The sequence below is a fragment of the Prinia subflava genome, chromosome Z (assembly GCF_021018805.1).
Source record: "Prinia subflava isolate CZ2003 ecotype Zambia chromosome Z, Cam_Psub_1.2, whole genome shotgun sequence".
Classification (NCBI taxonomy): Eukaryota; Metazoa; Chordata; class Aves; order Passeriformes; family Cisticolidae; genus Prinia; species Prinia subflava.
In genome coordinates this window covers 91,216,317-91,232,678 of record NC_086283.1, presented here as the reverse complement: position 1 = coordinate 91,232,678, position 16,362 = coordinate 91,216,317, and the positions used below count along the sequence as shown (strand labels likewise).

At 46.5% G+C, this 16,362-nt stretch overlaps 1 protein-coding gene across 1 annotated transcript; it reads left to right on the top strand.

The window, feature by feature from the left end:
- The first annotated feature begins 380 nt into the window (after nucleotides 1–380).
- On the top strand, nucleotides 381–6,203 carry LOC134564364 (uncharacterized). The gene is made up of 2 exons (XM_063423174.1): nucleotides 381–517; nucleotides 3,907–6,203. The coding sequence occupies exon 2, from the start codon at nucleotides 3,919–3,921 to the stop codon at nucleotides 5,449–5,451; it is 1,533 nt and encodes a 510-aa protein (XP_063279244.1). The 5' UTR covers nucleotides 381–517; nucleotides 3,907–3,918; the 3' UTR covers nucleotides 5,452–6,203.
- Nucleotides 6,204–16,362: the final 10,159 nt, after the last annotated feature.

Genomic DNA, 16,362 nt, shown 5'->3' with positions numbered 1-16,362 from the left:
GCTTCAACATATGACCACCGCAAGCAAGCAGGGAACTCGGCAGGTGCATGCTGCGGAAGATGCGACTCCTCGTCGCCCACAGGCCCGCAAGCCGGCAGCGTCGAACCCAGCCAGAGCACGGGTCGAGTGCTACCTCTGCCATGAAAAAGGGCATTTTGTGAGCCAATGCCCGCATAACTTGCTGGCAAAGCCTCGGCCGCAGCAGGACGACTCCGAACACAATTCAAAAAACTAGGGGGGGAGTGCGGGCCCACCCGGCATGATGACCCCAACAGGGTGGGCAGTGCAGAAGAGAAGGCAGTCAACGCCTTTGGGGGTCACTGGACCAAGACAACTATCTCGGACTGGCATTTCCTTCACCCTTCCCAGGAGGGAACTTTCCCGGACTTGACGTTAACACCATTTTGTAAACCTTACAGGTTGAGGCTCACTCACAGTGCACACCTCAGAGATACCAGCTGGTACCCAGTTCGCGTGGATTGCGAAGACCTTCTGGACTGGCCTTTTCAAAGGAAAGGTAAGTTCATTGTTGTTGGGGACTGTAAATACACTCCGCAAGACATTGAGGTATACCCGGGGACCTATAAGGGTGACCCCAGGTTCCTCAATGTCTGGCTGCGTTCCACTCATCCCCCAGCTTTCCACCCAAAGGGACAAATAGTGGCCCAGGCAATTCCACACACCAGGCCAGATCAGTATCAGGTTTACCCTGAGGAAAGGCCACTTTCAGTCAACGCAGTGCATCGGATCACAGAAGAAAAACCTATAATACAATGTACGATGTCCATTGGGAATGAGTCCGTTAATAAAGGTCTTCTTTTCGACACAGGAGCAGATGTCACGATCATTCCCACCCGGGAGTGGCCGTCACATTGGGCCTTGGAGGACGCGCCGGCGAATATCTCCGGAGTAGGGGGTTTTCAATCGGCTAAGAGATCAGCGCGCATGGTGAAATTCACGGGGCCGAAAGGGCAATTGGCATATACGCGCCCTTTCGTTTGCAAATATGAACGGCCCCTGCTTGGTAGGGAGCTCATGTCCCAATGGGGGGTCACAATTAGTATCCCAGACCCCCCTCAGGTTTTTTGCCTAGCGGTCACTGAGGAGCGCCCAATCCTCAAACTGAATTGGAAAACGGATAATCCAGTGTGGGTTGACCAGTGGCCGCTATCCAAGGAGAAATTAAAGGCGCTCGAGGAGCTCGTGGAGGAGCAGTTACAGAAGGGTAATATCGTGGAAACGAATTCCCCCTGGAACTCGCCCGTCTTCGTCATTCGAAAGAGTGACGGAAGGCGCTGGCGCCTCCTTCACGACCTTCGCCAAATTAATAACGTTATAGAGGACATGGGATCCCTCCAACCAGGAATGCCATCCCCTGCCATGCTGCCCCGAAATTGGAATCTGGCAGTTATTGATCTGAAGGATTGCTTCTTCCAAATTCCCCTACATCCGGATGACGCACCGCGTTTTGCCTTCTCGGTGCCTACCATCAACCGAGCGGCCCCAAGGAAGAGGTATCACTGGAGGGTTCTTCCCCAAGGTATGAAGAACTCCCCGGTGATGTGCCAGCTGTACGTCTCTTCCTTGCTGCGTCCTGTGCGCGCAGCCGCGGAGGAGGTTATCATCCACCATTACATGGATGATATCCTCATTTGCGCCCCAACAACAAGCGAACTAGATAGAGTCCTCACACGCGTAACAGATTTGTTAGTTGCTGCAGGGTTTGAGCTGCAAGCAGAGAAAATTCAGCGGATGCCACCCTGGAAATACCTGGGGCTGGAAATCGGACGGCGGACCATTGTTCCCCAAAAATTGGCTATCCGGACATCAGTCCGGACCCTTGCGGATGTCCATCGACTCTGCGGAGAGTTGAATTGGGTGAGGCCCTGGCTGGGTCTCTCCACGGAGGATCTAGCACCCCTCTTCGATTTATTGAAGGGGGGAGATGAGCTTAGCTCTCCCAGGGCGCTCACCGCGGAGGCAAGGAAAGCACTGGAGAAGGTACAACAGGCGTTGTCATCACGCCAGGCGCACAGATGTGACCCCGGCTTACCCTTTCGGTTCGTGGTGCTGGGTAAGCTCCCGCATCTTTTTGGGGTCATTTTTCAGTGGGATTCGAACACCACACAGCATGACACCAAGGGCCACGGGGGGAGAGATCCACTGCTGATCATAGAGTGGGTCTTTCTTAGCCACCACCGGCCCAAGAGACTTACGAGGCCACAAGAAATCATGGCTGAGCTGATCCGCAAGGCACGTACGCGCCTTTGCGAGTTGGCCGGTTGTGACTTTGAGTGCATCCATCTCCCCATCAAATTATCCTCGGGCCAGATCACCAAACCCATGTTGGAAACTCTGCTTCAAAATAATGAAGCTCTACAATTCGCTCTGGACTCTTTTACGGGCCAAATTTCAATTCATCGGCCGGCCCACAAATTGTTCAATCTGGATGGAAATTTTGAATTGGCATTGAGGAGTGTCCGAAGTGCAAAACCACTCCAGGCCTTGACCGTTTTTACAGACGCGTCCGGGGCTTCTCACAGGTCAGTGATGACCTGGGAGGATCCCGAAACTCAGCAGTGGGACAGTGATGTTGAAATCGTTGAGGGTTCGCCTCAAGTCGCTGAGTTGGCCGCAGTCGTCAGGGCATTAGAGAGATTTCCCGGACCGCTAAACATAGTTACCGACTCTGCCTATGTTACAGGGGTAGTGTCCAGAGCTGATCAGGCAGTATTACAGCAGGTTTCCAACGACGCGCTTTATGCGCAGCTCTCGAAACTTATAAAGCTTGTGTCCCACCGAGAGCACCCCTTCTACGTGATGCACACAAGGTCGCACACCGATTTGCCAGGGTTTGTTGCAGAGGGCAACAGGAGAGCAGATGCTCTCGCTGCTCCTGTGACAAAGACCCCACTGCCTGACATATTTCAACAGGCACAGCTCAGCCATGCTTTGTTCCATCAGAATGCACCAGCCCTGGTCCGCCGATTTCGTATCACCCGGCAACAGGCCAGGGCGATTGTGGCTTCGTGCCCATCGTGTCAATCCCACTCCGTGCCGACCATGCACGCCGGAGTCAATCCCAGAGGGCTGGGAAGTTGTGAAATCTGGCAGACCGACGTCACCCATGTGGCGGCGTTCGGGAGACTCCGGTACGTGCATGTGTCCGTTGATACCTTCTCAGGTGTAGTCTATGCCTCCGCACACGCAGGGGAGAAGGCCTCCCACGTCATCCAACACCTCATTCAGGCCTTCTCTTTCATGGGCATCCCCAAGGAAATTAAAACAGATAATGGCCCTGCGTATACTTCCAGGGAGCTTGCAGATTTCCTGCAGCAATGGGGAGTTGAGCATAAAACGGGCATCCCTCACTCCCCCACGGGTCAGGCCATTGTTGAAAGGACCCATCAGAACGTCAAACGGGTCCTTCAACAGCAAAGACCAGTCCTGAAGGTTGAGACTCCACCAATTAGATTGGCAAGGGCACTTTATGTGTTAAACTTCCTAAATTGTTCTTATGAAAAGCCAGATCCGCCAGTTGTGCGGCATTTTAATAGCAACCGCGACTGGGACCTGAGTGAGCAGCATCCGCCGGTAACCGTAAGGTTTCCCGAAACGGGGAAAGTGGAGGGCCCACTGACGCTTTTGACGTGGGGGCGCGGGTACGCCTGCGTCTCTACTGATGCCGGGCCGAAGTGGATACCCTCCAGATGGGTTAAACCGTATATTGAGAAAAAAACTAAAGTCCGGGAAAACGGAAAGCCCCAAGTCGCCTCTGCGGCTTTACGCCGCAGAAGGCGTGAGTCCAGTGACTCAGAGGAGGAGGAGAAGTCAGAAGGCTGGGAGGACCCCTTTTCCAGTGATTTCCCACTTTGTAACAATTTGTTTTTCTGAGTTTCTGTTTAGATCCGTCCAACCATGAGCGCCAAGACTGCCATCAGTTCAGCCGTCCTCTTCGCCAGTCTCCTGACCATCGCCCAGGCGTGGCTCGTCCCCCAGCCGCAACAGAACGTCTGGACTGTCTTGGCCAAATCACTGGGCCAAGACCACATATGTCTCAACCAAGCGAGTGCCGCGAATCCCATGGCATCCTGCCTCGTGGGGATCCCATTTAAAGATCGTGAGATGCCCAAGATGCTTCTAGGTTATGCTCAAAAACTTAGACAAGAAGCTGCTAAAATGGAGCATAACCTAAAGCATGCCCATTACATCGTCGCGTGGTACAATTATATTAAAAGTCTTCCAAAGTTAGAAAACGAGCCTCAGGAGCTGGAGCTTCTAGGTTCCGCCAGAGCCGAATCTTGTTTTCATATCCGCAACGACCACGTCCAGCGTCACCACCGTCATTTTGTCTCCTCCAAAGCCCATTTTAATACTCATTGGTGCAACGCTGTGTCCTTTAGTTATCCTCCAATCCCTCCCCAAAAATCAGCCCAAGTCTTTGCCCATCCCCGCCAGCTTCCCAGGGGAACATTCTTGATTTGCGGAGACCACGCATGGGCAGGTATCCCCTCTCACCTCTCCGGAGGCCCGTGCACCTTTGGGACCCTCGGATTGTTTTCACCCAACAAATCACAAATTTTGGATTGGGTTACACAAAATTCTACAAATGGTGCACATCTATTGGCACACTCTAGAAAGAAGAGAGAAGACTACTCTCTCAAAAAATTGGCAGACGATTGCGATGAGGAAATTATCCATTGGAGCAGATCTAAAGGCATCGCAATCACAGTATTTGCGCCGTGGGTCGCCATTGCTAAGACCCTCGGAGAATTAGGCCATTTGGAATGTTGGGTAGCTAAGCAATCCCGTTTGACTTCTAGGGCCCTGTCAAACCTCCTGAAAGATGAGGAAATTACGAGGCAGGCAACCCTCCAGAATCGTGCAGCCATCGATTACCTCCTGCTCCTCCACGGTCACTCGTGTGAGGAGTTTGAGGGGCTCTGCTGCTTTAATTTGACATCTAGGGCCAAGGGGACTCGCGAGGCACTCAAACAAATGGAAAACATGATAGGAGACATCAAGCAAGAATACGGGGACTGGCTCAGTAATTTGTTCAAGGGATGGGGGATCTCGGGTTGGACGGGATCGATTCTTAAAACTGTTCTGTTAATTGTTTTTGTGCTTTTTGTTGCTATTGCCAGCCTTGGACTAATGAAAAAGATGTTGCAGAATTTGATTTCTTCCTCCACATCACCACCCAAAGCTGAAGTCCACCGAGTAGCCGTTGAAGTAGGCCCAGAAGCGTTCAAGGAAGAGGAGGAAAGCTTCGTTGATGAGGACGAGCAGGCTGAACAGCTTGAAATCACCGTAGAAGAAGTGCGCAGCCTTCCTCGAAAACAATGGCCTACTCAACAGCAGTGGTTTGCAGAATCATACCTACGTTCTGAACACCTGGTGGACCCCCCTCAATTCGGATATCTGAGATGGGACTCACAGGGTCAAAAATAAAAGAAAAGGGGGAGATGTGGTGGTGTGGATGGTTGGACTTTCCCCATTTCAGTATGTTAAACCTCAGTTGGACTCCACAAAGAAAGTTGGGACAGTGTAAGCAGGAACAAGCAGGTGCTGTGAAGGACTGTGACAAGGAAAAGAAGGACAGATGAGGGAGAGGATTTAAAGAGAGAGACTTAAGGAAAAAGGAGAGGGTGCTGAAAGAAGGATATAGGAAAGAGGGTTTTGAGGCAGAGAGAAGTTGAAAGATATATGGGTGGTTTACCAAGTAGGAAGGATTTAGATATGTGAAAAAGATGAAAGGCTGGTGGGTCCTATATTGTATGTTCTGCACAATGTTGTATGTTCTACACACCCCCCCTTAATTTAAATTCATAAGTTGCTACATCCTCCCTACAAGTCCCTATTCCTAGCTCCCCTTGGTCACATGTTACCCTTTCCCCTCTTCCCGCCACTGTGTTATCCCTCCCCTATCCCCTAATTGGTTCAAGGCTTGCAACCCTTCCCCTTATCTCCCAAGTGTCAAGTTTCCATTGGTTGCCGCAAAGAGGAACTCCCATTTCTCCTCCCCTACCCCGAAAGCATATAAGCTGGTGCATTTCTTTGTTCGGTATCCAGTTCAGCCTGGTTCCACTTCGGTCTGGACAGTGCTCTGTTGGATTAAAGTTGTGGTTCCTCTGTCTGGCTGGCTGGATCCTCCTTTCTCGCTCTTAGCGCGTCGCTTCAGTTATCCTACTGCCGTTCAGGCCTCTCCCAGGGCTAAGAACCCACAGGGCTGACCCCTTCGTTCCGCTGAGGGGCAGCTCGGATTCCGCTTGCTCCGGTGCCTGGGCCGGCTCGGGGCGAAGCCAAGGGGCTTTAGTAGCGGCACCGCGACACCTCCTCTGCTGTGTGAGCTAATTCCTGCTACATCTTTTAATTAGGAAATTTCCTTCCTGCATATATATATTGCAACTATTTAAAATAAAATTTTTATACTATTATTTATTATTTATCATTACTTTTAGGATAAGCATAGCATCTTTTACCCATTGCTCTAAATACTCCTAAAAAAGGAAATTATTATTGTCCTTATTCATGAAGCAGAGGCACAGGAAGGTTATGGAATTGCTGAGTGTTTGTAAAGTACCCTGGTAGTAAAACCAGGCACATAACCCAGGCCTTTCTCTGTCTGCCAGACCACATTATTTATCCAATAAATTATGCTGGTGAGGATAGAGTACCTAATTCACAGCTCAGACACAGATTGTTTTTTCTAGTAGCATGGAGAAACCATAATTCTCTGAATGTAGAGGAAGTCCTAGCTGGTGATAGTCCAAGGTAAAATCCATTCCCCAAATGTCTCACAAAATGCACGTTAATACAACCTGAGAATTGAGGCCATGATGTTAAAGTATAATTACCTCTTTTTTTCTCTTATGAAAAACATATTGTTCTGATTGTGAAACTGTCTATGATTTGATTTGGAAAAGTAAGAATACTCGATGTCAACAGAAACTAATATTGTCTAATTAATTAATTCACCTCATGATGCAATATGTAATATAATATGTTTTCTCACAGTATTGTGCTTTTACAGAGCTGCCATTCACTGTAAAGGTTACTATCTTTCTTTTTATTCCAATACAAAAGCTAACTGTAAAACTTGAAATCTTTCTGGGAAATTTCTTGGATACACAAAGAACACACAGACCTATTTTTTGATTTTCAGTGTTTTCTGAGATTCATATAAAGGGGTTTTTGTCAGCTTCCCATAGTTAGATGTGCAGAACCAGGTCCTCCAGGGTTGCGGTTTATTTTGCAACTTTCTCACAGCTTTTATAATTGCAGATGTACATTAAGATAAAATGTCAGTACTTTTGCAAGAGTCTGTTACAATTGGTAGATTCTTGCATTGCTCAGTTTGCTGTTTTAAAAAGAATGCTGCCTGTTCAAGAAGAAAACCAGTGAATGTCACAAAAGCGCTGCTTTTTCAAAGTTCTTGCTTTCTGTTTTTTACAGACTGCTGTGTGAACAGCTATATCACACTCTACATACAAGTAAGGAGGAAATAGCTTGACCCTGTAGATTAATTATTGTTGTGACATTCAATGTTTGCTTTGGAAGAACTTCTGAAAATCTTATGAAGAAATGAATGCTTCATCTGCTGGATATTCTCCACATATTCAAAAACTTCATTTCAGTGACCTTACCATGGCATTTTCCATTCCTTTTCTATTCTTCTCCTTCTTCCCTTATTTCTGTATCAATTACAAGCTATCTGTGCTTGACAAACCAAAAATAGCCATACAATATAGTCCAGACAAGGTAATTGCAGTGACTTCAAAGAAGATTTCTTCAGTCTTCTAGTCACAATTAGATGCCCAATGCTCCTGGAAAAGTCTGTAAGAGAAGATGCTTATCTAGTGTGCTATTGAGCAACCTGCTAGTACCTGCCTGCACCCAGAATCCAGCCTTCCCATAAGTTTCAGAGCGGGCAGTGACAACTAAATCCAAATGCTTTATTTAGGATAAACAGATTTTGGAATGACCACAAATCTGTGTTCACACCTCTCACTTATGTCAGCCAGCTAACAGCAAGATTAGCATAAACTTTTATCAATATAATAGGGAGGGAAAGAGGAGAAACATCACCACTGATCCTGAATTAATCCTGAATTTCAGAGTGTTTATGGCAGCAGGAGGTGGTGACCCGTGCAGGGATGGCATGCACACGCACTGGGGTGTGCAAGGCAGGTACATGTGTTTGATGCTCAGGAACATGCCCTCAACAGAAGAGCTTTGGCACTGGGCATAAATATGTCTAAGAAAGAAGCAATACTTTTGTGTTCTCTTTAACTTGGTCAAATGATATCCATAATTTGTCATTCAAGTTGTTTGAATATTAATTTTTCTCGTTATAGATCCAGTTATAAATTAGTCAAACAACATTTGTTCAATAATTTAAATCTCCTAGTGTTTCAGAAAATAGCTGTTTAAATTATTGACTGTTATTTCCACATTATTCACTCAGCCTTGATAAACCACTGAAGTGTGAGTCTGAGTAAGTTTGCTCCCACTGGTATTGTAGCAGTGTCCGTATATATGCCTCAGTCCCACGTTGCACCTCTCTGATGGTTTTTGGTTCACAACATGTTCACTGGTAGCCCTGATGCCAAGTGCACTGACTTTTTAGACTTCCTTCCTCTTCCCTGGTTTGAAAATAATGCCTTATGAGCAACCCTGTTGGTTCTGTGCTCATTTATGAAAATTTACTCATGATATAAATATTAGCAAGAAATAAATAGAAGTGATACGAGTGTGAAATCACCCACAGTTTACACAGAGCCTGAACGTGATGGGACAGCTTCATCACATGACAAAGTGTGAAACTGCCTGCTAAATCCTCTTGTTTTATTTTTTTACGTGAAGTAAAACATCCCTGTGCTTTCAACAGTCTTTTGTCTGCATCTACTCGGACCCCTTCCTCCTGGGGGACACCCCATGCCTTCTTGCAGCCCTTGCCTTGGGAGCAGCTGGGCTTGCTCAGGGGAAGCCGGGAAGCGGAGGAGGGTGCCGGGCCAGGGCCGGGTGCTGTGTCTTGGGTCAGGATGGCCTCAGGGAGGATGCTGCTAGGTCAGGCACAGCCAGGGGACATTCCAGGGCCAAGGACACCGCATACATGTCGTGGCAGAGGCGTTCCCGCTGGCCCTGCAGCTGGGTGTGGGGTGGGGGTCTGCTAGGTGAGTCAGGACACAGGAGAGATGGTTCTGGCAGCCTCATGGAGACCGGTCTCACTCCCCTCTCCGTGGATGGCCTTGTCGGGCTGGCTCTCAGCAGAGAGGCTGGGCAGGCAGTGTTTCCACCGCGTGTGCCTCCTCTCAGGAGACAGCTGCGTCTGCTTTTCTGCCCCTGAGCAGCTGCGGGAGGACGTGGGCACAAGTTTCCATCGCCGTCGACCTCTCGCAGTTTCTGTAAGTCACTTGGGCAGGAACCTGAACAGGAAATATTTTCTAGGGTGCAAGGTGCATTTTAGCAGCAAAACTGAAACCATCAATGTCAAGCCTGAAAAACAGATGGCTGATAAAAGTAAAATAAAGTTCATTCAGGAAGCACATAAATTAATGCAGTATATTAATAACCCAGTGGCTTGGACGGCTGCATCGGACCTCTGACACAGCAAGACCACCCCACTCCTACAGAGCACAAGCTGAGCTGCTGTTTTTGTGAGGTCCTTCTTGGCAGAGGATCATGTTGATCCTCTTGGCTTCCTCATCTGTAATCTGCCCGTATCTTCAGAGGCCAAGGATCAGCCAGCACTGGGAAAGCACTGAATCCTGTAAAGAAAATTGGACATGGGGACCTTTATAAAGCCATCTGTGAGAATGAGACTTCTCTGGCCTGCTCCTGACCACATCACTAGTGAGCAACTGCATAAAAATCAGGGATAATGCTTGGCTACTTGTACACCCATGGGCAAAGGTGGCCCTGGGGTGCCCTGTAGCAGAATGCCCTGCCTGCTGGGCATCTCGCTGGGGTACTGGGGGTCTCTCAGCTCCTCTGGGCAAGCCAGCCCTGGGGGCAGTAGTTCAGGGTGAGTCTGCACTGTGAAATGTTTTCCAAACCCTTGTGTTGCAGAGAACACGGTTCAGCCTTACCAGCAGGCTCACAGCACCAGAAAACTGAGATGCCCTGAAGCTGCTCTTAGCACAGAGCACCTGTCATATGCTGTACCTCCCTCATCTCTAAGCTCTTTCACAGAGACTTGCTTTCTTGCATTTTCCAGAAAAAAACATGACCAATTTTTGACAAAGCAGTTCTTTCAAAAATGGTTTGTTTTTCAGCTAAAAGAAAAAAATTCTCTTAAAGGAAATATCACTTCCCAATCTGTTCTGCTAAGCAGCTGAGATGTGCAGAGCAAAGCAGAGATCTGCAGATCAGGAGCATGGTCAGCAGCTTCTCCCAGCAAAGTCAAAGCACCAATAGTTCATATGTGGGAAGAATGCCAGGAAACCAGAAGTATATTCCCATGTCTGTGTGAAAAATCCTCATATCATATAACAGTACTCATTAAAAAGCATCTACAGGGTATCACAAATTTGATGCTCCTTATGTAATTAGAAGCTGCATGGGTATAAAAATGTCTCACATTTAAAGGATGAATGATTATCTAAATTCCTGCAAGTAACTGCAAGTCCAAATTCCTCAGCAATCTCTGAGCAGTTGCAGCCTGCTTTGAACATGCCCTGCTGAGGATGACAAAATCAAGGAGGCTTACAGCAACTTTGACTAAAAAAAAAAAAACAAATCTGACACCCCAAACAAACAAACTAACAAACAAAAGCCCAAACCCAAACCAAAATCTAAGCCTAAGAAATCCCCGAACACTTCTTCGGAGCAGCAGACGTGAGAAAACACTGCAGTTGTTCAGATCTGCTTTTAGACACATTTAGATTCTTTCTGGGGCTGGGAAAGAACCTGGCCCTTTGGGGTTCCCTGCTGACACAGGTCCCCCGAGGTCTGCACTGCGGTTTGGCTCCCGGGTGCCCAGGCAGAGGCAGAGCAGAGGCAGGGGCTGGGGCTCTGAGCTCCACCTCTCTGCTGGGCGACAGCTCCAGCCCCTCCGCCTGCTTCTCGGGCTTGTTTGGTTTGGTTTTGCTAAGCACTGCTGCTTTCAGTTCCTCTACAATAACGGAGCTTGTGTACAGAAAGGTCATCCTCAGGTCAAGCCAGGATCTTCTATCTTTTTTTCAAGCCTGGTATGCAGACAAGCCTTATCCTGTAGAGATAAAGTGAATTTAGGCATTTTGAAAACTATACTGGAAAATGTTAAAAATAATAATTGGACCGTAGCTTTTGAATCTCTTCTTTTTCTCTGAGCATCATTAATGTCTTGTAAATGTGGAATAAATGCCCAGTGTCCCTGAAAAGAGCACACTAATGTAACACATCTGGATCAGAATGGGTTTATAAAAAACACTGTTAAAATGAACTGACAGGATTAACCGCTGTAACTGAAGAAAATAAAATCCACATTTTCCCGCTGAATGTGAGCTGCATTTTTACCATATAGGGAAGTATGTGCCTCTTTTCAGTTGCTAGCAAGAATTGATCCAAACAATTCTTTTTCTGATTTTAACTTCAAGGCTAATCAGTGTGATCATTTTCAGTGACAACCCAGAGAGCTCTGTGGTGGTGATGGTTGTTGTTTTGCTAAACATTCCCTGCAAAATAGATTTTGGCCAAAGGCAATGTCATGTTTTGTCTCCCCTCCTGTGTCTCATTGTTGTGTATCTAAAGTCTGTGCCCAAGGGCGACTTTTCTCACTGGGTATCTGGATATTTTTCTGGGCAAAGGTATTAATGCTATGTCCTGATTAGGCAGCTAAAAATTAGGTTAGTGATGGTATGGAGGACTTATTTCAGGTGCTGTGTGCTCACCAAGGAGCTCTCTTGGTCAGCGTGCTCAGGTGTGTTAGGGAAACATTTGTAGACTCAGTCCTGTTTTGGTGGACACTGTGCAAGCACACAACCAGAAAGTGTTGGCTTTGGCTCTGCAGAGGAGGAACAGACTGGAGATGAAGTGTGTTCAGATAGCTGCTGATGTAAGTTAAACTTATCCCCAAAGGGTGAGTATCAGAGCAGCAGTCCCAGATGATGTCAGGATTGCTGGGCCAGGTTGCACCGCTGTAGGGCCCTGGGAGGGTGTGGGATTAATTCAGAGGGACCCAGAATACAGTAGCACTGATCACCAGCACCCAGTCTGGTGTCCAGCATACTGTGGCCAGTCTCATCAGCTGAGAGGAGGTTCTCACTGAACAAGAGACTTGTGTGAGATGTGACACTAGCCCCAAACCACAAACCCCTCTCCTTGATCCCACTGGCCCTGTGATGCCTCTCTTTCTTGGCAGAAGGGGAATTTTTAGGGAGCCCACTGCCTGTCCCATTCCTTCCAGCAGCAGAACTTGCAGTCAGCAAAGCAACCATGCTACAGTGTAGGTCCTCCATGGTAAACCAAAGGAACATCCGGCACAGCAGGAGGGGACACTGTGGTTCCCCAGGAAAAAAAGCAACAAGAAACTGAGAGGATTCTTCTTTCAGCAACAGAAGAAAGGTAAATAATTTCACTGATGGATCCCCATGCTTTATCTTTTATCTGTTATTATGGATTTTAAAAATGCCCTGGCTTGCTGAAGTTACAGTTTTGTGGAAGATATCTTCTGTTGTGAAAACTGGAATTAGTGTTAACTTCTATGGGAGCAGGGTTGAACCTCATGGCCACAGCCCATCCATGCATTCTATGTTCACTGGGTCAAACCTGGGAGTAGTATAACCAGTGCTGTGACTGCCTGTACAATGCAAAGGCATCCTCAGGGCCACAAAGGGCCCCAGATACTATAGGATCAGACCCTACAGATGCAATCGTAATAGATGATCAAGTATGAAGAAGTCTGCATGGCTAAAGTTGGTGAGAGAGCAAAGGGGACTCTTACTAGCATGATGCCAGCAGTCATGCAGTTTGAGTGAAGGTAGGCAAGTTGGCTCTTTGGCCATGGGGACTAGGTCCTCTCTTTCTGCAGCTGGATTCATGGGAGACAAGGCACCCAGAGATCATTTTCTTTTGAAGACAACAGAATAACAGCCGAAGTTTTTTGGCTGCCCAGCCAAAACTCCAACAAGTGTGTCAGAGCAGGTCTTGACTGCTGGGGAAGGTCAATGGAATACTGTCAGAGTAAGGAGGTAAGGGATGTTTGTGAATATCATACAGCCGTTCCAGCTGTGCCATCTCCCTGGACAGCCACACCATAGTGGGCAAATTGTGAGTCATGGACAGGTCTAGCTGGCCCCAGGCAGAGCTTACCACACCCTGGCATCTAACTGGGAAGTAGAGAAGGCATCTGTCTGCACTGCCAAGCAGGACAAGGCAGCTTTGTTTCCTAGACATTACCCCCTCAGCCTCAAAATGTGGAGAGTTTTCTAGGGAAAGAAAATGGCAGGATTACACACATTTACCATCCCTGTCCACTCCCTTCCCCTTTGTTCTCACCAAATCCTCTGCACTCTTTAACTAGGACAGTATTTGGCTCCTGCAATGTACATGAACACATCCACAAAATGCAGTGAGTCAAACCAACTATCCATCTTCTTTTGTAAATATCTTGATTTTTCTGGATATCCAGCATTTCTAAGCACCTGCTTAGATATTGCCAGAATTTGACATGGGAGTGTAAAATGATGGATCCTTTCTCTATCTCTGGGATTCTTTACTAAGTGTAAGGAATCTGTGCAAAATGAGATCATCTAGCCAAAGAGAATGTGAAAGACAGCTGAAATGATGAATATACACCTGCACCAGGCAATTCAGCAGCAAATCATGAACAATTACTTCTCTGCTTGGTGATTATCTCTGACTGGCATAATGCCCAAGAGAAAAAGGGGAGTATTCCCTTCTGCCAGTTGTTGGTAGCCCCTGCAGTCTACAGACAAGGCAAGAAGCAAAAGAAATAGTTGCTGTTCTAGACATCAGAAAGGTTTCCTTTGGGCCAGTTGTCTTTGTAAAAGCACCAGGATAGCTTTGGTTTGCTAAATTTCAAGCACCAACAAACCTGCATAGTAGGTTTGCAATGTAAAACATTAAAAAAAATACTCAGTGAGCCAAAAGTCTAGTTGTCTCTGGTGTAACCAGCTGAATTAAGTAGAGCTACATGGGGAGAGGGTGGAGGCTGTGAATTTCATCAGTCAGAGAGATCTCTTTGAAACTCTCACATTTTCATCATAGAAAAAAGGAACATCTGGACATATTGTGCAAGGGCCACATTCTGCTTTCAGTCATGTTGAGGCAAACCCAGAGCTGTCCCAATGGGACAATTCAAGATTTACCCCAGGATAAACAAGCACAGGATCTGTCACCATATTTTTGACTTTGTTCTCTAAGTTTAACCTGTTTATGCCCTTTGTGCACACATTTTCTGAATTGTCCTCTTCTTAAATGAGACACAGGAACAGGAGGGAAAATCTAAGAAGTCTCCAATTTTTCATTCAACTGAGTTTTTCATCATTCTTAGCACTCTCCAAAACCTATGTCCAGTATCACTATTTCTGAACTTCTTTATTCCCCTTTGGCAACTTGTAAATTATTATTGCTACCTTTCTCCCTCTCTACAGTGCTTACTCTTCTTTACTTTCCACTTCCAGTAAACAAGAGTGAACAACTGAGAGTTTTGTTGTTGTTTTTATCTTCCCACTGGCTCCAAAGACCTCAGCTAAGCAAACAAAACAAGACAGCTCGCTCACGGCCATGCTGGGAATTGTACTTTTCAACTGTCTCCACTCTTTTCCTCTGACACTGCACAAACTATGAAGAGCTGAGGGAACAGGAAGAGGCTGTCAAATGCAGCAGTCTTGTGCTTGTTTCACTTATCTCTAGTTCATCTTAATTCCTCTTCTTACTCTCTGACTAAACCTTCAAGTCTATTATCTTTTGGACAGACCCAAATTTGAAGCTGCAATTTTTTGAGTGAAAAGTAATCTCAGGAGTAAGACTTACAAGCAGGGCATGATTTTTTGGAGATTTACTCTTGACACCTGAAGAAGTTCAACTTCTTTCAGCAGAGTAGCTCAAACACTTTGTGAAACCATGAAAGTATTCTAAAAAGAAAAACACCCAAAAGGCTTAGGATCCTGAGATGCTCAGCAGCAAGAGACAGCCCAGCTCAGTCCCAGGTGCTGCATGTGGGTGTTGCCTTCTGTGTTTTGCTGTGACATACAGGGGCTCAGGCTGTGCACCCTCTGCTTTTCCTTCTTGCACAGCTAGTGCATTAGTCACCTAACACTTTTTATCTAATATTTGTACATATAATGGGGAAAAAGCAGTATTTTTGGCAGAAGTCCCTGGAAGAGTGTCTGCAAAGAATATGGCAGCAGCCTTTCCTACCTGTCCTTGCCTCTTCTCCCATTCCGTGCTCTGTTTTACCATGAGGCACCTGGAACTTTGTAACATACTGTGCTTGAAGTTATGGCAATTCTAAGTTAGCTGCCTTTTTTCCCTGAGAAAGTAATGTTCTTTCCCTAGTAGACATGAAAAAGCATCTTCATACAGACATTTCCTGATGCTTCTCTTTGCCAAAACTAGAACAGTGAAGCAGAAGTTGATGCGTGAATAGCCTTGGCATAAGGACAGTCTGATGCATATAATGCATATAATTTTAAAAAGTTAGCACAAAGAAATGGTTGTTATTTTGCTTAAACTGAGCTCAACTCAGTAGCTAATTAAGTACAGACTTTTTCCATGGTTATATGCAGTTTTCAAATTCCTATAACACAAACTGTTTTAGAGGATAAGTTAAATACAGAATGCATTGAGTTTGGTAGAGAAAGTTTAAAGGTCTGCATTTTCCCACCAAAGCTATTTCATATCAGCTACAGAGTGGGGGTGTGTGTGTGGAGGGGTTATGACCTCTTTTATTTTTACAACCATTGCCATGATTTCATAATACTGGCAGCAGTCACTTCAAGCGAGGGACTAGACTTTATTACTATAATTATATGCTAGTATGTGGGCATAAAACAGAAAAACTTTTCTATAGATAAATGCCAGTAGCAAAATCCTTTTGTCCAACAAGCAGTCCCTTAGCAGTGTTATGAATATTATATTAACCTCAATAAAAGCTATGCCAGAAATGTCTACTGTACATGACGTGAGCCCTCTGTTCTTAGGCAGCTTTGTTCTGAGAAATCAGCAGCAATGAGAGCATGCAGCACCTTTTCTTTGCAAACCATGTCAGAGATGTTCACTCACGAATCATGATGTGAGAGGTAGTAAAACCATCTGAAATGGGGGGGAAACAGGCAGGGAGGGCTCAGTTGCTGTGGAGATAGTGTGGTGCAGATGCAGGGTGAGCCACAGGGCTCCAGCCAGCCCAGCACACAT